Source organism: Aotus nancymaae, unplaced genomic scaffold (genome assembly GCF_030222135.1).
Source record: "Aotus nancymaae isolate 86718 unplaced genomic scaffold, 86718_ANA_hifiasm-v0.15.2.pri h1tg000040l, whole genome shotgun sequence".
NCBI lineage: Eukaryota > Metazoa > Chordata > Mammalia > Primates > Aotidae > Aotus > Aotus nancymaae.
This window is the reverse complement of record NW_026988454.1, coordinates 117786038-117808111: the sequence shown is the minus strand read 5'-3', so window position 1 is coordinate 117808111 and position 22074 is coordinate 117786038. Positions and strand designations below refer to the sequence as shown.

Genomic DNA, 22074 nt, shown 5'->3' with positions numbered 1-22074 from the left:
CCACGCATTTACTCTTTCCTTCTTTCACTTCTATTTCTTCATTCGTTTTATTTTGATTTTTTTGAGACAAAGTCTCGCTCTGTTGCCCAGGCTGGAGTGCAGTGGTGCCATCTCGGCTCACTGCAACCTCTGCCTCCCGGGTTCAAGCGATTCTCCTGCCTCAGCCTCCTAGTAGCTGGGACTACAAGAAAAGATGAGAAGTCTCACCATGTTGCCCAGGCTGATTTCGACTCCTGGGTTCAAACGATCTGCCCGCCTCGGCCTCCTAAAGTGCTGGGCCCAGGCCCAGACCATTAATTTGTTTTAAAGAAATATCTATTAATTGTCTGTTTAAGCTGGCGTCTTTGTGGGTGGCTATGTGCATGGTGGGATGGGGAAGCATTGCTTCCTATCCCCTGACCATTTATCTCAATTTCTCTGGCTTTCTCATCTTTCCTTATCAGTGCCCAGGAGTATCGGTAGGGAAAGGGGACTCCCATCATCTTTAAAGGACTGGTTCTCCTGGGTCCTGGAAGACAGGCTCCTGTGTCAACTTCCCACATCACATGGAATTGGGCATGAAAATGTTTTTTTGGAAAGAGTGTCTTCTCAGGCAGACTGTTGTCTAAAAAGCAAAGTGGTTATGGGGTTTCTTCTTCCTCAAAGGGTGAAACCTTGGTCTTGGGTAGTTACAGTTTCTGGTCACCCCCAGCAGTCAAGGAAGTGGGGCCATGATGGGGAGGCCCTGACATGCTGGGTTGCACTCTGCTCAGGTCCCCACCACTGCCCTAGTCTTAGTCCCAAAACATCTTTCCTCTTTCCCTGTCCCTGGGCCTAGGGAGGCCATAGGAGAACCCCACCACAAGTTAGCCCTAAATCAGTGCCCCATGATTTATTCTCTCGTTCCTCCCCACTACTCCAAGTGCTACCAGCCTAGTGCCAGCAATGTTCTTAGAGGGTTACCCCCAAGGGGACAGTTAGCTTTTCCATCTCCAGCATTGGGGAAAGGAAAGTGGATGAGCGTAAACAGCAACATTCTTCATGGGGGAGGCCAGCTTTCCCACTGCCCTTCCCCTGCAACCTTGTTTTATTCATCTGTCATTCATCCATTTGACAAACATGTATGAAACATCTCCTATAATGTCTGACATTGTTCTTTCTACTTGAAGCAAAACCGACTATGACAGTAACGGTAATAACAAATACACCCCTCCCACCCCCACCTACAGCCAACAACAACAAAAATCCCATGTTCCTAAAAAAGCTCCTTGGCAATTACAGCTCAGAGTGGTTGGGATAAGACAGGAGTGAGAACAGGGTGTTATGGGGGCACACAGTGGGGCCGACTACTCAGTGGGGTGAGGGGCAAGGAAGGTTCCATTTGAACTGAGAATGGGAAGGGAAGAGAGATAGGGAGAAGAGAAGGACTTAGTCTCTGGGGTGGGGGTGATTGGAGACAGAAGAGTTGGGGGAGGGCTGAGGGGAGAAGATGGCCCACTGTTCTTCAACCCCATGGAGGACCAGAGTGGAAAGGATGTGATGAGCATGGAGCCCAGTTAGGAGCCAGGAGGGGAAAGCCCAGGGAAATTGAAGGATCTCCTTCCTTTGGGTCAGCATTTCAGATGTTCTCAATTTCCTCCTGTGACATGTTCCTCTCCAGTCCTCAAAGACTGCAGCAAAAGTGTAGTAATAAACTCCAGACCCAGACCAATTGGGTTCAAAATCTGGCCGGGTGCAGTGGCTCACACCTGTAATCTCAGCACTTTGGGAGGCTGAGGTGGGTGGATCATTTGAGGGCAGGAGTTCAAGACTGGCCTGGCCAACATGACGAAATCCTGTCTCTAACAAAAATACAAAACTTAGCCAGGGCTGGTAGCACATGCCTGCAATCTCAGCTACTTGGAAGGCTGAGGCAGGAGAATCACTTGAACCTGGGAGATGGAGGTTGCAGTGAGTGAGCTGAGATTGCGCCACTGCACTCCAACCTGGACAACAGAGTGAGATTCAGTCTAAAAACAAAAACAAAAAACCCGCACAAAATCTGACACTATCACTCCCATTTTAATGTTTGGAAACTGAGGCCCCAAGAGGTGGGTTAACTTGCTCAAGGTAAAATAGAAAGTGCAAAGATAACTTCTGACCTAATCCAAAATTTTATATATTTTTTAGTGAAACCTTCTTTTCTTTATCAAGATGTAAACCACATAGGGTGCGAGTGTCTGAGCCCTCTGCAAGGACGTAAGAACTTAGGAGTGTGCAAGGATCTTCTTTTTATTCACAGAGGCTGAATTTAAGGAAAAACCTACTCAACCCAGCTGGGTGTTTGGCCCTGAGCCATGACAGGTGTGTGGCAGTGCCTTTTATGGCCACATGAGGTCAGCATTGAGTCACCCACTGGCCCCTGGACCAGAGCTTGCACTCTTGACAGGTATCCTTTCCATCACTCCAGGAATGGGGAGAGGGACCATGGCAGTGTTCTCTGAAAGGGTGACCTGGGGACTTTGACTTAGGCCGCAGCATGGTTAGGGACCTGACCTCGCCTCCTCAGCTCCAGTCTTCCCTGAGGCTGGGCCCCTCTAGTCTTTCTCTCTGTTGTTTTCTGATTGCCTTTGTGCCCCCACTCCCCACCTCCACCCACCACAGCTAGGCTTATCTTCAGGAAACAGGCCTGGTTTCCATGGTGACCAGCCGGTCAGCTGGCTCCTTCCACCGCCCCCTCCCTTCACCCCCTTTTTCCTGTAGCTTCCAGGGAAGGGTACTGTGTATGAATGGAGAAGGCAGGGGTAGCTTTTTGTCTCTTGGGAGCTCTAGGGTTGGCCAAAAAGAGCTAAACTCATCCAAAGCCCTCTGAAGTGGAGACAGGAAGGTGGGTGTCCAGAGGAAGATTGTAGTGACTAAATGGGGAGTATGAGGAATCCTCTGTAGATTTGGAAAGGCCAAGGTTAGGGGCTCTGCTCTCTGTGGGCAGTGAGGACTGAATTGGGTGGAAGGGGCTGAAACTGGAACAAGAGGGGCTGGAGTTAGCTGTGAGGCCAAATTCCCTAAAAGCATGGGTGGGAGATGCTGGAATGAGCCACCAAGTGAGATTCTGCCTCTGCCAAGGGAGTGAACAAGCCCCTTCCTCTCCCTTCTTCTGGGCGGAAGAATGGACCCACCAACCTGGAGAGGGCCATGCAGGTAGCTCTAAGCAATAGGTGGACAGAGAGCCACCTTCACCTCTCCTGGAAAGAGAAGAGTAGTAAAATGAAGGCAGGGCCAGGAGTGGGACTAGATGGGTGGAAGCAGTGGCTCTCCTGTCCCCAGTAAGGGCAAGGAACATCCTGGGCAGATCAGTGGACTTGTACACTATCCCCCAAAAGCAGACATCAAGGCTTTGCCTCAAACTAACTTCCTATCCACAAATATTCCCTATTGACTTTTGAATGGGAAAGATCTGAATTCTAGGACTACCTCTGTGAGTGCTAGCAGGTGACCTTGAGTAAGCCATTCACTCTCCTTCTGCCTTGGTTCCTTGTGAGTAAATGGGGAGAACAGTTACTGTAAGTCAAAGACCCCAATGACACATAGTAGGATTCCACAGTGACTGTGCATGAACAAGATTGATCATGCATTGCTTTTATTACATTCTTCCTAATGGTTGTTTTCATATTCTTTTCTCCCCATTAGACTTTGTGCTCCTTGAGGGCAGGAAACTATGTTTCTTTTCTGTACTGGGCACACAATAGGTACCCAACGCCTATTTATTGAATGGAGATATCCAGGAATGAATGAATGAATGAATGAATGTCAGGGTCCTTCCTGCTGTGCCAGGGGATGCAGGGAAAAGCAGTGCAGGGTAGATGGGCTGAAGGGATCAGCTGCCTGCAGTGGCTCAGCCTGACCTGTGGTCTGTGACTTTGCTTCCTACACCCACAGGTCAGAGCCTTAGAGATTATCCAGTCAACTTCCTCATTGCACAGATGAAGAAATTAAGGCTCAGAGAGAGGAAGGAACTTGCCCAAGGTCACATAACTCCTTGATAGCAGAGACAGGATTGAAAATTAGAACACAGGTTTCCTGAGTTCTTCAGCCTAGGGCATTGCACACACTTCACTGCCTCTCTGAAGCTGTTCTTTTAGGGAAGGAAGATGGTTCAGTGAAGGCTGATTCCAATGTCCTATCCTCTGCCCTCTGTTAGTCCTTTCTCACATCTAGCTTCAATCTCTTCCCTTTCACCCTATTCCATCCCTCTCCAAGCTAGCTTCTGCCTTAACCCTTTACCACGCAACTGAGAGTAAGGATGTTCCCTCCGGTTCCAAGAATCAATTTGTTCTCCCCACTCCTGAGCCCCAGGAACTTGCAGGAACCAGGGATGTGTGTGTGTGAGGGGGTGCTGTTGGTTGAACCTCAAGCACCCCGTCCACGGAGGATAGATGGAGAGGGGTTGCGGCATAGATTCTCTCAGGATGGGAGCGCGGGAGGGAGGTGCGGTGAGCAGGCTTGGGAGCGGGGAAGGGGTGTGGGGAGACCCTGTTGCTTTACCCCTTCAGGGGGGGTGGTTATTAGGTAGGCTTGGGAAGGCGGAGTTTGGGGGGCTGGGGGCGGGGCTCGGTTGCGCTGGGAGGAAGGCGGGGGTGCGCTGGCTCCAGCTCGGCTCAGACAAAAGGCGGCGGCGGGAGCGGGCGGGAGGCGGAGCGGCGCCGCGAGGGCCTCAAGGTGACACCCGCCCCCGGCCCCGGCCCCCCCGGCCCGGCCCCCCCAGCCTGCCTCCCACCCCCAGCCCTCAGCCCCTTACTCCCGGTGCCCTTCCCGGGCCCCCTCCCCCCGGCGGGGGGTGGGGAGCAGCGAGGGCCCCGCCCCCTCCCGTCCTCTCCCCAGGGCCGGCGCAGGATGCCCCCGGCCCCTGGCAGCCCCCCGGGAGGTCCTGAGCTCGACGCGCCCCCTCTACGCCATGTCCCCCCCTGGCTCGGCCGCGGGAGAGAGCGCCGCCGGCGGCGGCGGCGGTGGCGGCCTCGGGGTCCCGGAGGAGCTCACGGCGGCGGCAGCAGCGGCGGCGGCGGACGAGGGCCCCGCCCGAGAGGAGGTGAGAGTCGGGGGCGCCCCTTCCCGGGGCGCGGCCGCAGCCTGGCCCCCATCCCCCCACGGCACGCGGCCCCCGCCGGTTCCGCCGCAACGCGGCCGGCGCCCCGCACCCCGAGCTGGCCGCCGCAGCTGCAGTCCGCGCCGCCGCCCCCACCCGGCGGCCGGAGCTGTCCGCGGTGCCGGGGAAGGGGCCGCGCCGGGGGCGGGGCTCAGGGGGGGTCCCGGGCAGGGGGAGGGGCCAAGGGGCGGAGCCTCGTGGACCCTGGGCGGATGAGAGGGGGCTAGGCTCTACCGGGGTGGGGACGGTGGCGGGGATCCTGTCTTACAGAGGGGGGATGCTACCTAGAAGGCCAGGAAGGACGATTTGTAGGGGCTACACAACCAGGAGGGTACCATGGGGAAGTGATGGTGTTACCTGATCTGGGACCCTAAGAAGGTCAGATGTGTGCAGGGGGATCCCCCCTGTGGTCATTGGGAGTGTGTGTGTGTTGGGGGTGTGTGCACCTCTCTCATGAGGCTCCTGCTGCTTCCTCATATCCCTAGTTGGGGGTCCCTAGTCTTAAGTTCTCTGAACCTGAAGACAAAGAGAAGGAGGAAAGTACCAGGAGCACCCCCACTCCAGCCTCCCATGCACACTTGTGCACACGCATGCACCCTGCACTAGGGCTGAAGCACATGAGCAGGGATGGGCCTGCAGGTAAAGCCCCTTTCAGAGGTACCCACACTGGGACAAGCACACAGCGAGGCAGGCACACAAAGGGGTCCATATGTTCCTACTTCCTAAGGACAAGGTTCCCTGAAAGGCACATGTGCCCTAATCTCCTTGTCCACCGTACTGTGTGCTATTTCCTAGCTCACCTAACTATCCGTACTTGTAGATCCAGGGCCTAATGCCTATTTCTGTACCCTTCTTTTCCACTCTTTTCCTTTCTTCTCTGCCTGGCCTCCAGGTCAGGCCTGAGGTATTAAGGGAGTAAGTCAGGATCCCAGCAGAAGGTTGTGTGTGAGTGTCACGGGGATGGGTTCCTAAAGCTAGACAGCAGAGAGGAGGGGTGGGAAAACAGAGGCCACTACAAGAAATCAAACTCAATACTCAATTAGGACGTGGCTGTTGGGGGCCAGGGCCATGGTAGGCACCTAGGATGCAAAGAGAATGAGGCATGGGACCTCAGAAGTACCCAGTCTAGTGGGGAACCAGACATGTAAACAACTCCGGGGCCAACCCTGGGACAGAATGTGCCAAGTGCTTTAACAGACAGGCTCCGGCAGAGTACCAAACAAATACTGTTTTCTCTTGACAAATGGCTGGGCTTCAAACATCGTCCTCGATACCCCGGTCCCACATCCCCTATGCCCGTCCTCTCCTCAGCTACATGCCTATGCCTTTCTGGATACCTTCTCCTTGACTGCCTGCTGCTCAGGGACCCCAGCCCCCTCCCTCCCATCCTCAGACAGAGGGAAGGATGTCAGGGCACAGGAGGGAGGCTCACAGGGGAACCAGGGTCTAGACTATGGGGAATGAGATAGGGCCTGGGGTTCTCTGGAGGCCCTTCTAGCCTAATTGTGAGGGTTAGGGAGGTGGATGGGTCAGAGGGGAGTAGCTCCTCTAGAACCTAGGACTGAAAAAAGTCTAGAAGTGAGGGCCCCACTTGTTAAGTGGGGAGGTGATGTCAGTGGGTCCCTCCCCCTTTTCTGGAGCACCTGGAAGGGGTCTGGGCTGGGGACCTGCCTTCGCTGATGCCTGTCTGTCTGTCCTCCCCTGTCTTCCCTGTCCACACCTTCTCCTGTTTCATTGCCATCTTTGTGTCTGTCTTTGGACTCTGTCTGGGTGCCAACCTATCCACCTGTGTTTGTGGCCTGGGCCTCCATCTCTGGCTCTGATCCTTCTCTGCCTCTTGGGGTGTCTCTCTCTGCACTGTCCTGTACTGGCATTCTGATCCCCTTTCCTCATGGCTCGCTCTGTGTCACTTCTGTTTCTACCTCTGGCCCCTGGCTCCCACTTGGGACTCACCTTCTCTCCATATCCCTGTCTGTTTCTCTCTGCCTGTTATCTCTGGTGCTGGCCTCTGCCCCTCCATCCCTGCATCCATCTCTGTGCTGGGTCCTCCCTGCTCTACTTCCCACTCATCTTGGCCCCTCTCCCTGCCCACCTGAGCAGCAGCGTCCCATCCAGCCCTCTTTCACCAAGTCCCTCTGCCGTGAGTCCCACTGGAAGTGCCTCCTGCTCTCGCTGCTCATGTACGGCTGCCTGGGGGCAGTGGCCTGGTGCCACGTCACCACAGTGACGCGACTCACCTTCAGCAGCGCCTACCAGGGCAACAGCCTCATGTACCATGACAGCCCCTGCTCCAACGGCTATGTCTACATCCCCCTGGCCTTCCTGCTCATGTTGTACGCCGTCTACCTGGTGGAGTGTTGGCACTGCCAAGCCCGCCATGAGCTGCAGCACCGTGTTGATGTGAGCAGCGTGCGGGAGCGTGTGGACCGCATGCAGCAAGCCACGCCCTGCATCTGGTGGAAGGCCATCAGCTACCACTATGTCCGCCGCACCCGCCAGGTCACCAGATACCGCAATGGAGACGCCTATACCACCACCCAGGTGAGCTGGCGGGGAGTGCAGGATATTCAAGATGGGAGGTGGTACTTGGCCCAGCCACACTCCCTCCCCACCTCCCTGGGGGGAAGGCGGGAGGAGCACGAGAAGCAGCGAGCTCCCATGGGCATTGCAACAGCAGGTCGATAGCAACAACCATAGTCACAACAGCAAACACCGACCAGGAGCCAGGGTCTCCTCTAAGTACTTTACAAACATCAAATCATTTATTTAACCCTCATAACAAACCTATGAGGTAGGTAAGTGTTCCCATTTTGCAGATGAGGAAACTGAGGCTTGGAGAGTTTAAGTAACATGTTTAAGGTCAAATAGGCAGTATGTGGTACAGATGATATTTGAACTCAAGCAATCTGGCTCCAGGATCTATACTGTTTAGTGCTTAATGGGTCTATTTAGTGATTAATGGCAGAGTGTGGTCGCTCAGGCCTGTAACCTCAGCACTTTGGTGAGGCAGGAGGATCTCTTGAGCCCAGGAGTTTGAGACCAGCCTGGGCAACATAGTAAGACCCCATCTCTATAAATAATAAAAAGAAGTAGCTGGCCTGGTGGTGTACACCTGTAGTCCCAGCTAATCAGGAGACTGAGGTGAGACAATAGCTTGAGCCTGGGCAGTTGAGGCTGCAGTGAGCTGTGATGGCCACAGTGCAAGACTCCATCTCAAAAAAAAAAAAAAAGTTGGTGTTTAACGGTTGGAGATGGCTTCACATGCCGAGTCTCATAGCATGCTCTTACCTGTTCAGTGAGGTGATGCTACTGAGTTCTCTTTCACAGGTATGGACACCTAAACTCAGTGACTTGCCCAAAATCTGCTGCTCCTAAGTGGTAGTGCTAGACTCAGACCCAGCTTCCTGGATCCCAAGTCCAAGGCTCTCAGAGGATGTGGGAAGTCTCATTGAGGGTGGGCAGGTCGATCAGCACTTTGCCGACTCGCCAGAATGAGACATATTGGGGTCCTGGAGGAGACGTTCCCAGATGCAGGCCATCTGTCTCAGTATAAGGATCAATAGACAAGCCTGGGGCCGGTGAGAAACAGGAAGGAGGCTGAATGACAGCTCCAGCCGGAACAGGAAGACTAGAGACAGAGAGGTTCTTTAGGGAGTGCTTCTGGGGAACCCATTTGGAAACACAACTGTAAAATGAAAGACAGACGAAGAGGCTGTTTGTGGTGATGTGGGAGCACTTGGAAAACAGAGGCAGTGGCAAAGGGATCAGGCAAGCCAGAAGGGCAGTTCATGGCTAGGGCCTGACTCCTAGAGGAAGCAAGGCTTAGTTAAAATTTAAATGCGCACAGGTAGGGCTGCTTCTAGTCCGGGCCTCACATCTGATTACGCAGAGGGCGTCAGTTGCTCTGTAAGTCAGATGGAAAGATCCTATCCAACCCAACGGGCACCTAAACCAAGACAGGCTTAGGGTCCGACCAGGCAACCAGAGCAGCGATGGGGCGGGCAAAGGTGAGTGGGCAGAAATGGGGACCACGGACAGGCTCCCCACGACTCCATCGCCTGCCCCCACGCCCCCGCGCCGCAGGTTTACCACGAACGCGTCAACACGCACGTGGCGGAGGCCGAGTTCGACTACGCGCGCTGCGGCGTCCGCGACGTGTCCAAGACGCTAGTGGGACTGGAGGGCGCGCCGGCCACGCGGCTGCGCTTCACCAAGTGCTTCAGTTTCGCCAGCGTGGAGGCCGAGAACGCATACCTGTGCCAGCGCGCGCGCTTCTTCGCCGAGAACGAGGGCCTGGACGACTACATGGAGGCACGCGAGGGCATGCACCTCAAGAACGTGGACTTCCGTGAGTTCATGGTGGCCTTCCCGGACCCGGCCCGGCCGCCCTGGTATGCCTGCTCGTCGGCCTTCTGGGCCGCGGCGCTGCTCACGCTGTCGTGGCCGCTGCGCGTGCTGTCCGAGTACCGCACGGCCTACGCGCACTACCACGTGGAGAAGCTCTTCGGCCTGGAGGGCCCGGGCTCGGCCAGCAGCGCGGGCGGTGGCCTCAGCCCCAGCGACGAGCTGCTGCCCCCGCTCACCCACCGCCTGCCGCGGGTCAACACGGTGGACAGCACGGAACTCGAGTGGCACATCCGCTCCAACCAGCAGCTGGTGCCCAGCTACTCGGAGGCGGTGCTCATGGACCTGGCGGGGCTGGGGGCGCGCTGTGGCGGGGCGGGCGGCGGCTACGCTCCCTCGTGCCGCTACGGCGGGGTGGGCGGCCCGGGCGCGGCGGGCGTGGCTCCCTACCGGCGCAGCTGCGAGCACTGCCAGCGCGCCGTCAGCAGCTCGTCCATCTTCTCGCGCAGCGCCCTGAGCATCTGCGCCAGCCCGCGGGCCGGCCCGGGGCCTGGCGGGGGCGCGGGCTGCGGGGGCAGCCGCTTCTCGCTTGGCCGCCTCTACGGCTCCCGGCGCAGCTGCCTGTGGCGCAGCCGCAGCGGGAGCGTCAACGAGGCCAGCTGCCCCACGGAGCAGACGCGGCTGTCCAGCCAGGCCAGCATGGGGGACGACGAGGACGACGACGAGGAGGAGGCCGGGCCGCCGCCGCCCTACCACGACGCCCTCTACTTCCCGGTCCTCATCGTCCACCGGCAGGAGGGGTGTCTGGGCCACAGCCACCGGCCGCTGCACCGACACGGCTCCTGCGTAGAGACCTCACTGTGACCTCCGGCCATGGAGCGGCCCGCGCCATCCTCCCGCCAGCCCCTCGCGGGACTGTGCTCCCTGAGCGGCGCAGGGCGAGTCACCACGGCGACTGAGGCCGCGCGGCGGGGAGGGAAGGGGAGGTGAGGGCCGCAAGACAGACCCGGATGGGGCTGAGACCCCCGCCCTCCCTGTACCTAAAGAGATCGATTGTCGGGAGGGGGTCGGCTGCTCCCCGAGATCCCCCCTGGCAGAGTCTCTCTTCCAACCCCATCCCTGAATTCCTAAGGGGACACCTCCCTCCCGTCCAGCCCTTTAGCAGATCTTCTGTTAGCTGGCAGCTGTGCTGTGGGCCCCACTTTGGGCCTCGTCTGAAGGGAGAGGCCCTGGCATGCCGCTGGGAGATTTAGAGGCTGTGGAGAAGGAAACTTGGAGGTTTCCTTCCTCCGAGGCCTCACTCCCCTGGGTCCTCTCTCTATGGAGGAGGCGGTGGTTTGGTGACCACCAGGCTGGATTCCAGCTAGCTAATGCATTCAGTGGGTCTGAGGCTGGAGCCAGGTGTCAGCCCCAAGCCTCCATCCAACACCGTGGAAATGTTTCTGCCCTCTTCTTGGCGCTGACCCCAAAGATTGGGGTTTCCTTTCTGCCGCTTCCTCTGCTGTTGTTTGTCTAACTGGGCCCCCACTCTGGGTGCAGAGAGACTGTGCTCACCGCACAGACGTCACTCACCTCCAGCCTCCTGGCCCTGCAAAGCTGTTGCCAGAGTGCAGCGAGGCGGGGAGTGAAATGTGGAGGGCTGTGTACCTCAGTCCTTTCTCTAAACCCGCAGCCTCCTCACCTGGGTTCTGGGTGTGTGCTCCCTTTAGAGAGTGTGAGACGCCACCTGGGCGGCACTGTTTAAAGCTGGCCAGGGCCAGTGACTAAGGGGAGAGAGCATGACACAGACCTGGGTGACAACGGGGACCTCTGGAAGCAGGTGGGGGTGAGAGAGGAGAGGGAAGTGGAGGGTAGAGGAAAAGGACCTCCGAAGGTTGGGAGATGTCTTCGGAGGCGGCCTTCGTGGAGTGTGCTTGTTCCTCAAACACATCTCTGGGGGGTTGAGGACATTGTCACAAGCCCCAGCTGGAGAAATAACTCAATTCCAGTGGCAGGGTCAGAGGCAAGAATTCTCTACATCTTGCCCAACCCTTCCATCCTCCCCTATCCTATGAGCTGAAGCCCTGCTGTGTGTCCCAGGGTCTTCAAAGGGGCATCCTGCCACCACCCCAGGGCGCTGGCCCCACATCCTGTTCCCCCAAAGCTCTGACACCGCCTTCTCTCCCTGTGCTCCCCCTGCCACCTCCACCCCGATGTGCTTCAGTGTGCATGTCTGTGAACAGCCCTCCTGCCCTCCCAACTCCCCTGGCTAAAGTTTCCCCAGCAGATTTAGTGCCCAGGGATTAAGCTCACATTTCAGGGTAGAGAGGATAACCCTTGGGCCACCTGCATCTCTCACCCCTGATGCTTCTTACTTCACCTGAGCCATCAGAACTCCTCCTTCCCTCCTTCGGCCCCTCTCATCTTCCTCCAGCCCAGCCAGGCCTGCACAACCAATCGTGTGGCCTCCACCTATGCAACATCGCCTCTGGCTCCCCTTCCCTTCTTCCTAGGGGAGAATGCAAGGGGCTCAAATTGTGGGGATACCACGGCCCGTGGCTTCTAAAGGGTTTAGCTTTACTTTCAGATAGCGATGGCTGAGTGAGGAGGGAGAAGAGAGGCTAGACAGAGGGAGGCTTGGGTGGGGCAAACAGCTGCCCACCAGATTTTCCTGGACAGCAGTGCCCACCTGCCTACCAGCACTGAACCTGCCTGGACCCCGAGTCTGTGCTCCTTGGGGTGCTGGTGTTTGGAGCACCCCTCTTTCCTCTGAATGGACATCTGTGAGGTACAGGTGGTGAGCTGCAGCCTCAGGCTCCAATTCTTAAGCCAGCTGGCACCTGGATGTCATGCTCTGTGTGGGGACAGCATGGCCACCTCAGGGCTCCAAGGAGGGAGGAACTTGGCTGCTCCCTCAGGCCTGTTCATGAGATGGAGCCGGGTCTCAGAAGAGGGGAAGGGGGACCTCTATTATTATTTTTGCCTGTATTGACCATTTCTGCCTAAGTCGTCTCACACAGACAGCCTCACCTCCCACACACGCACAGACTTAGAGAGAAACCAATTCTTTGGTCTGTTTTCTTGGTGGCTTTATTGATTGCCAGGGAAAACGAAAACCAGAAAATTAATCTCTAAAATTAAACTTTACACTGAATGTTCTTGTTTCTCTAATTAGAACCTCTGCTAGCAGCTGTGGCTATACACACACACACACCCTCACACCTACACGTTTGCACTCCAGAACTGTCAGAGGGTGTCAGGCACAGACAGACTCTAGGTTGCCTGGACAGGCACACACATGCAGTCACTCCCAAGCCCCATATGGTGCTCTGCTCAGCGCCTGCTTAGGAGTCCCTGGAGAGCAGGCACTCTTGTACTGGGATTGTAGCCCATGACCTGCCCTTTAGGGACACGGATCTGGAGGCTCTGGGCCAATCAGTCAGCCCAAGGAGGATGGGGAATGGCGCTCAGCCTGAATCAGTTTAGTCAGCTAGGTGTCTTGTGGCCCTGGGGGCTGATGTGATTCCTGTAGGTGTGGCCCCAGGGTGGGCAGCTACAGAGTGATGGGGACTCATGGAGGGCACCTGGAAGGCTCCATGTGTCCTGGGGACAAGGGCTTGTGGGGTGGGCTGGGCCTGGCTGGGGAGAAGACAGGTCTCTGTCAATTGGGTGCATCACACTGTGGCCTTTTTGTCGTGGATTTAAGCGCAAAGATTGTACAAATCAAACTGGTGGATAATAAAGTTGTGGATGACTCACTGACTTCCTGTCCTAGTGTGGCACTTCTTTGCTACCTCCTCCCTCCTGGGGAAGCTCTCTGGGGTGGATGGCAGGGATCGTGTCATCCTTCCCTAGCAGTCGTCATCTATGGCTGCCTCCCCAGAAGAGGCCACTGGGTCTCAGCCCCTGGGGTCAGCTCGTTGTCCCCTTCCCAGGTTGGGGGTTGAGGAACTAGGGGATGGCATGGTCTATAGAACTGGATCACTTAAAGCAGAGTCAACCAACAGGGGGATGCATCTGTAGGGGTAAGGGTGGCAGAGAGAGCCAGGCATAGCTTTGCTGTAGCCAGAGGGTGTGTGTGTGTGTGTGTGTGTTTGAAGACCATGGATCTGTTTGGTAGAGAAGAAAATGGTGGAGAGGGGAGTCAGGGAGGCAGGCAGCCCCCGTGGGAGAATCTGGCAGGCATAGTCCCTCAGACACCTCTCTGACTTCCCTATATCTGGAAGAAGATCATGTGTTGGGGTCCAGTAATATCCTCTCCCTGGACAAAGGGGCTAGGTCCCTACTGCATACCCTTTTTACCCCCATCCCAGGCTCCCTTCCCTGCCTCACATCTCCATACAACCCTTGATCACTCCAAGGATATTCACGGTCCCCTTCTCCACTCCCTCTGGATGGGGCTGGGGCCATGACCCAAGTCAGGTCATTTTATCCCACAGAGTTCTCAGGGCCACTGGCAGTGATGGTTGACACGAAGTGGCTGGGATTCAAGGCCCGCTGGCGGGCTGCTTCTCGATTGGCATAGAGGGCCTGGCCAATGAGGTACTCGCTCTCCTGGGCCACATCTGACAGGCGCAAGTCAAACTCCAGAAGGGTCTTGTTGTCTGACATGCCTTCCAGGAGCTGCTTCCCACCATCCTGGGAGAAGGGTGCCAAAGAAAGGCATTTACATCACTACGCAGGATCTCACGCACGTGCTACGCATTTTCATGTAGATGTGACTAAAACAAAAGTTTCACAAAACAATACTTAACCTATTTGTGACACATGTTGACATATTCTATTCTTTTCCATTTGAAAAATGGTAGCCAAGACCCACTAAATTGATTTCTCAACCCTACTAGTTTGAAAAACATGAATCTCCAGCAATGATGATAATTCAATTCCTTTGCTTCAGCCATGGGCATGTGGGGCAAATCTAATGAGATGTGAGGGGGAAGCCGAGAGGGGGTGGCTTCTGTGAAGGTTCTCCTCACTCCAAAAAGAGAGCAAAAGAGAGCAGGTGTTCACCCTTTTTCTGCCTCTGGGCATGTCTCCTATGTGAGATGTCAGAGGCAGCCATCTTGAGAATGAGAGAAACACTAGAGAAGGCCTTGGGCACAGGCTGGGGTGGGCAGAGCAGAGGATGACACTGAATCCAGGGGTTTACCAACCCTAGAACCCCTTAATTCTGGTTGTGGGAGACACTGAACATTCCTCTTGCTTAATCCATTTCTAGTTAAGCTTTTTATTACTTGTAGTCAACAGCACCCCCTCTAGAAACCGTGTATGTGTATGCACGCGTGTGCATGTGCGCGTGTGTGTGGATGTATGTGCCTGTGTAGGTGAGCAAGACTGTCCTCATGGGGAGGTTCAGTAGAGTGTTCAGTGACCTAATGGAGGCCCCACTCAATGGTCATCACAGCTCCAGCCCCTGCTGGGTTGGGTGGGCCAGCCCCACTGTGAAAGAATTTCATGTTGGGAGGCAGAATGCTACCGTTCTAAGATTGTGACTCAGCAGTGTGTTGCAAAGTCAATTTAATGGGTCATAGAAGCATTTTAAAAAATTAAATAGAGTAGAATATAAAGGAAAATATCAGTATATATCACAAAGAGTAAATTTCAATATTTATGTCTGTGTGTCCCTGTAAATTGCATTTCCTTCCTTCCTTCTTTCTTTCTTTTTTTCTCTTTTTTTCTTTCTTCTTTCTTCCTTTCTTTTTTCTTTTCTTTTGAGACAGAGTCTTGCACTGTCGCCCAGGCTGGAGTGCAATGGTGTGACCTCGGTTCACTGCAACCTCCACCTCCTGGGTTCAAGTGATTCTCTTGCCTCAGCCTCTCGAGTAGCTGGGGTTACAGGCTCATGCCACCACACCCGGCTGATTTTTGTATTTTTAATAGAGAAGAGGATTCACCACGTTGGCCAGGCTGGTCTCAAACTCCTGGCCTCAGGTGATCCACCCATCTTGGCCTTCCAAAGTGCTGGGATTACAGGCATGAGCCACTGCGCCCAATCAATTGCATTTCTTACTCTCAGACTTGGTTAAGAAAATTTGAGAGACATAGTCTATTAAAAAGGACTCAGGCTATCAATCAATCTTGGGTTTGAATCACATCCTTGCCACTTTCTACTGACTTGATGCCCTTGAGCAATTCACTATCCTCTCTGAGGCTCAGTTTTCCATCTAGAAAGTAGGGTTAAATATATTTAGTTATATACTTACACTTAATTAGGGTTAAATATGCTTAGGGTTATATACAGTTACTTAGGTAACCATAAAGATTAAGGGAAAAATAATAAACATTGAGATACACGGTATGTGTGCATACTTGATGCAGTCTGTAGTATGTGAAGTCTGTGATCTTCACAATTATCCCACACATACCCCTGGCAGCTGGATTCCACACCTACCCTCACAGGCCCAGAATAGGTGACTCACCAGCCCGATGTGGTTACAGGACAGGTTGATGCTGGTGAGTGTGGTGTTGATGGCGAGCACCTGGGACAGGAGGGTGGCAGTTGGCTCAGACAGCTCATTGCCACCGAGGTGCAGCGTGGTGAGGCACTTGTTGGTCAGCAAGGCATGGGCAAGAGCCTGGCCACCCTCATCCTCGATGCAGTTGAGGCGTAAGTTGAGGGAAACGAGGTTGGTGTTGTGTGCCAGAGCATGAGCCAGAGACTGGGCACCCGGCCCACGCACCTGGTTGTTGGCCAGGTTGAGCACACGCAGGCGGCTGTGGTTCAGCAGCTTGGCAGCACCTCGTGCACCACGATCCCCGATGAGGTTGTGTGACAGGTCCAGCTCCTCGAGGACTGGGTGGTCCAGAAGGCTTCGAATTATGATGCGTGCCTTCTCATCGTCTACTTTGCTTCGGGTCAGCTTGAAGATCTGTGGGCAGGCAGAGGGTCTACAGCATCTGCCAGCCAGGGGTAATCAGCCCTCCCACCCAGATCTTTGGCAAGCTCTGCTCACCTAGTGTTGGTCACCTGGCTCAGTGTTGGAGGGGGTCTGTCTGCATGGCAGAGTAGTGTAGAATTGGTGGCAGGTAGCAGAGAGAGGAAAGATCACTGTTTATTGAGCAGTTACTACATGCTGGGTATGCTGCTTGGATTTTTCATAACCATTATCTCTAACCTTCAGCATCTCATGAAGAAGAGAAAGCTCTCTCCATTTTACAGATAGAAAATGGAGGCTTACATTATTTTCCCAGATGATACAGTGATTGAAGAGGTGGAGACAGGTTTGGAATCCAGGTCTGCCTGAGGCCTCGGCCCCTCACTGCATCCTCCTTTGCCAGCCAAGACCCACCAGGGCAAGGAGAGGACCTCTTTGAAGGAGGTTGCCAAAGTAAGAACCAGGGAAAAAGTAGGGAGGGGGAGAAGCAGGAAAAGGGTGGGATAAAGGAATGCAGGAAAGGGGATGGGGCTGGCAGTATGAATATTGTCCATGGGAGTCTCTCTCCCTCACCTTCCCACTGACTTGTCCCAGCTTCTCTCCCTTGAGACCTCTGAGTGTCTGGCCCCTCCTCCTTACCCTTCAGTTCACTCCTTTTTTATACCCCTCTTAGCCAGCCTAGTTTTTTGTGTCTCCTCTCTTTTCATGGCATCTATCTGGCAAAGCCCTAACCCCGGATCAGCCCCACTCTCTATTTTCTGCATGCCTGTGCGCAAGCAACTGACAAAATAGAAAACATCAGCTGATGGGACTGGTGGCTATCACTGGAACCACTGATAGGCCTGTAATGCTGCACGCCAATCTAACTATATTTCTCTGGCCAAAATACTCCCTTATAATCTACAACAACTATTTTAGCTTTTTGCAGCCTCCTCAGAATTCAGGAGCCTCCCTGCTGAGCCCCCTCTTTCAGCAGGTGAACTCTCCTCTTGCCTTCCCAGCCATTGAATGGGAACCTGTAATTTTCCTGATACCAAAGCACTGACCCACTGGTCTATGAACCTGTGCCTCTCTTCTGCGTTCATCCCCTTTCTTGCAACTGGATGGAACCTTACATTGGTTTTAAACATATGTGAGTTATTCTGAAGGAACCCAAAGTTCTCATCTGTTAATGGCTGTACCTTTCCCCCTTCACAGCCAAGTTCTTGAAAAAGCTGATCACAACCACCCATTCCTCACTTCCCACTCTCCCCAGAAACCACTGCTATCTGGCCTCTGCTCCCGTCACTCCACTAAAATAGCCCCTCCTCAGTGACCTCCATGTTCACTAAATCCAGTCCTCAGCTCCATCCCACCCCATTGCTCACTCCCTCTACTTGAAACATACCCCTCCCTTGCTCTGTGACACAATGCCATGTCCCCCATTTCCTCCTCCCTCTGGCTTCCTGGCAAGCTCTTCTTTTTCCACTAAGACCACATGTTAGGCCTCTTCTTGTCTCACTCTTGGCTCTCCCCTATGAGACTCCATCCAAATCCAGGGCTGCAACTGCCACCTTCATGAAGCCAGCACACATTTCCACATTCGATTCAGACCTCTTGTCTGAGCTTCAGACCCTCTACCCAACTAATGAAATGACCCTTTCTTTGAGATGACTCAAACTGAAACACACACTCTTCCCCCTCAAAACTGATTCTCTTCCCACATTCCCAGTTTCTGCAAATGGCCCCTCCAGCCAGCCAGCCTCATAAGCCAGATGTCTTGCACCTCACCTCCTTCTCCTTCCTTTTCCTTCAGATCCTCCCCATGCCAGCATGGTCAGGTGCATGGCAGACATACGTCTGCCTAAATATGTCTTGACTCTCTCCACTCCTCAGAGTCTCCACAGACACTGCCCTCACTGAAATGACCCTCACTCTCACCTGGATTTGGCAATCTGGCAATGATCTCCTACGTGATCTGCATGTCCACTGCTGCCCTGCCCAGGCCATTCTCCCTCAAAGACGGAGTCACCTTTTCATATGTGAAATCTAGTAATGGTACCTACTTTTTTTTGCCTAAAACCCTCGGGTGGTGTCCCAGAGCTCCTAAGGATAAAGACAGCCTCTTGAACAAGGCCTCCTTTGCCCAGCAAGGCTGATCACTGATTGCCTGTCTGTTTTCATCCCACCCTGCTCCCTCATACTCTGCTCCAGCCACACAGTCTTCTCTTTCAGTCCCTAGAGCTGGCCATGTTCACTCTGCCCATAGAGCCTTAGGCACTGCTCCCTCTGCCTGGAGTGTTCCTCCCTCTTAGACTATAACTCCTACTCCTCCTTCTAATCTCTATGTAAGTGACATTTGTTCAGGGACCCCTTCCCTTGCAAGGTCAAATGCTCCTTTATAGTCTCTCATAAGAGTATCTCTTCTAGCCAGGCGCGGTGGCTCACACCTGTAATCTCAGCACTTTTGGGAGGCTGAGGCAGGTGGATCACAGGATAAGGAGTTTGAGACCAGCCTGGCCAACACGGTGAAACCCTGTCTTTACTTAGCTGGGTGTGGTGGCGGGCACCTGTAATCCCAGCAACTCGGGAGGCTGAGGCAGGAGAATAGTTTGAATGAGGCGGAGCTTGCAGTAAGCTAAGATAGTGCCATTGCACTCCAGTCTGGGCAACAGTGCGAGACTACGTCTCAAAAGAAAAAAAACAAAAAAGTATCTCTTCTTTATAGCATTCATCCCAATTCAGGGGTACCAGAAAAAAATACATGATTCCCAGTTAAATATAAATTTCAGATAAATAAGAATGCCCCATGGAATATTCAGGACATACTTACACTAAAAATTATTTTTTGTTTATCTGAAATTCAAAATTTCTTTGGAGACAGGGTCTCATTTTGTAACCCAGGCTGGAGTGCCGTGGTGTGATCGAAGCTCACTGCAGGCTTGAACTCCTAGGCTCAAGGGATTCTCCCACCTCAGCCTCCTCAGTTGCTGGGAGACTACAGAGTGAGTCACTATGCCTGGACCTGAAATTCACATTTAACTGGATGTCGTGTATTTCTCTTTACTAAATCTGGCAACCCTATTCTAGTTTCAATTTTATGTTTATATGATTGTTGATTAGTGCCTTTATCCCATCAGACTGTTAGCTACAGAGGGAACAAACGATCTTGCTCATCGTTGTATTTTCAGCACCTAGGACAGGGCCTGGAGAGCAGATGTTTGCTCAACGAAACAAACTGGTGAACTGGGAGGGCAGCGCCTTGTTCATTTCTGCACACCCAGAACCGTGTAGCTTGGCGCAGGGAGCATTAAAAAACACTTGGCCAATGAAAGAGAAGGAAATGGGAAAACGGTAATAATGGAGGAGGAAGATGAGGGGAGAGGGAATCTGAGAGATGGGGAGAGGGAATCTGAGAGATGCTGAAAGGGGTAGGGGGAAGGCTGCGGGCAGACAGTACCTTCAGGGTGTGGCACGCCTTGATGGTGGCTGCCAAGGAGTGGCAGTCGCGGTAGGTGAAGAGGAAGAGATTCCACTCGAAGTTCATGCCGCAGTCCTTGACACCGTACACCAGGTCCAGCTCCTCCAGGTGGCTCAGGCCAGCAACCAGATCGCCCAGTTGGTAGTGGTCCACGGCGGGCTCCTCCATTTCTCCCTCGCTGCCGGAGTCCGACCGGTCCCCGGTCTGGGGCTGGGCCGGGAGCCGCACCGGCGGAAGGAACTGATCGACGTGGACCCTGCGCACGTAATTCCTGCAGAGCGGCAGCAGGTCGAGGATCACTGCGGGGTCCGTGGTGCCTGGGATAAAGTGCTTTAGCAGGTTTTCCAGGTGCCGCTCAAAGAACATGCGTTTCCAGCTGCCGCCATGCTCGGCCACGTGGCACACGGGCCAGCGCTGCATGCAGCAGCGGAGCCAGTAGTTCTCATCGTCTATCAGGTTGGCGGTCACAGCCAGTGGTAGGTTAGGGGACAGGTGGTTCAGGATCTTCTGCTGGTGTTCCGGGAGCAGCTGCTTCAGGATAGGGTTTCCTATGGGAACAGAGGAAGGAAAGCAGGGGGTCACAGTGTTGGGGGACACCTCACTATGATGTCTCAGGCTAGGCCTGCCTCAGGGCACTGGGCAAAGGGAAAACCCTTCCCTGGGGGATAGACAGCCTCTGCTCTCAGGGAGGCTCTATCGGACGGGGAGACCCAGCCTTTAGCTTTGTGATGTTCCCTACATGAAGGTGGACATCTCAGCATCTGTTTTCAGGGAGCTCCCGGACTGAGGCAGACTCTCAGGTTCAACTCTCAATTATCACCTGGTCTGATGGGGGATACAATCCCTGAGGTCAGAGGCTTCCAATCTGATTTGATTCATCCATTTCAAAGCAAGAAGTTTTTTGAGCACCTACTATGTGTTAGACACTGAAGATACCACTGTGAGAGACTACTATGTCCCATATGCTGAAGATATAAAAGCAAGCAAAACAGGGCTCATCCCTTTTGGAGTTTAAATTCTAGTGAGGGGAGGCTGACAATAAACAAGTAAACTGAATGAGACTGGGTGACGATAGTTACTGTAGATGAAATGATGGCCCTGTCTTCAGAGAGCTCCCCATCTGGTAGAAGAGGCTGGCAACCCATCTTTGGAAAGGATCTATATTAAAGAGCACAAAATATAGAAGAAACCAAGAGCCTTTACATGGCATGGAAGACTCCATCAGAGTGGGGGGCAGTTCACTTGGGGGGGCTTTCTGGAGAAGGAAGTAGACGTGGCTCAGACTGGGTTTTGCTGGAGAGAGTGGAAAAGGCAAGGAGAGGGCAGAGGCATGGAGGGTGCAGTGTGGGTGGGAGTCTGGTGGGACCTGCTACTGGGAACAGCAGGAGAAGCTGTCTTGGCCCTGGGGTGGAAGGGAAGTGTTGAGGGGGTATGAGGATGCCATGTGGGAGAGCAGGGGCTGCCCTGGGACCCAGCTTCTGCAGTCTTGGCTCCAGACAGTCCCTACCCACCTTGCCCCACTCCTGGCCTTCTTCTTCCCACCCAAAACAGGGACAGACTCACTCTGGAAGTTCTTGATGATGTGCTGAATGCAGAGCTCTGTGAGGAGGGGCACGATGGCCAGTGACCACTCAGGATCCTCAGCAATGATCCGGCGCATCCGATGGAAATTGGCCCCAGAATTTGGGTTCCTGGACTTTGCAGGCACTGGTGTGATTGAAGAAGGCTTTGAGGGCTGTGGGCCTGTGCTTGAAGTGTGGCCTCCAGTGGAGGACTTGTCCTGGGTGGAGACTGAGGAGTGGCTGGGGTCCAACAAGGCTGATGTTGTTACGGTATCCTGCATGCTGGGGGCTGGCAATGTAGGGGCAAGTGGCCCCTGGACGCCCTTATGACAAGAAGCTTCTCAGACTGGCAGACCCTTGATACAGGCAGGGATCTGGAGCAAAAGGAAGAGGGTGGAGGTGTTACTTTGGAGGGTCTTGGTGGGCATTTACTAAGATACGTGGTGCAGAATAGTGCTTAAGGATCAGTCCCTGGAGTGAAGCAGATCCAGGTACACACCCATTGGTTATCTGTGTGGCCTTGGGAAAGTTACTGAATCTCTCTGAATTTCAGATGCTGCCTCTGAGAAATGAAGGTCAGTTCCAGTAGGATTATTTGGAGGAGTGGATAAAATAATGCATCCAAAAGGCATAATATATTATCTGACACATGGAATTGTACCAAGGAGCAGCCAAAATTTTAGCTAATAGCTCTACAGCAATTACAGTAATTGCTCTGTGCCAGACAATCTTTTTAGTTCTTTATGCCCATTAATT

General features: G+C 54.0%; 2 protein-coding genes across 2 annotated transcripts; one reads left to right on the top strand and one right to left on the bottom strand.

Annotated features, from left to right (window-relative positions):
- Window positions 1-4615: 4615 nt before the first annotated feature.
- On the top strand, window positions 4616-13183 carry TMEM151B (transmembrane protein 151B). The gene is made up of 3 exons (XM_064361006.1): window positions 4616-5041; window positions 7199-7639; window positions 9182-13183. The coding sequence occupies exons 1-3, from the start codon at window positions 4910-4912 to the stop codon at window positions 10304-10306; spliced, it is 1698 nt and encodes a 565-aa protein (XP_064217076.1). The 5' UTR covers window positions 4616-4909; the 3' UTR covers window positions 10307-13183.
- Window positions 13184-13849: 666 nt separating this feature from the next.
- On the bottom strand, window positions 13850-21658 carry TCTE1 (t-complex-associated-testis-expressed 1). The gene is made up of 4 exons (XM_012448777.2): window positions 21320-21658; window positions 19736-20304; window positions 15841-16290; window positions 13850-14059 (listed from the first exon to the last, which is right to left on the bottom strand). The coding sequence occupies exons 1-4, from the start codon at window positions 21597-21599 to the stop codon at window positions 13850-13852; spliced, it is 1509 nt and encodes a 502-aa protein (XP_012304200.1). The 5' UTR covers window positions 21600-21658.
- Between the last annotated feature and the right edge of the window lie 416 nt (window positions 21659-22074).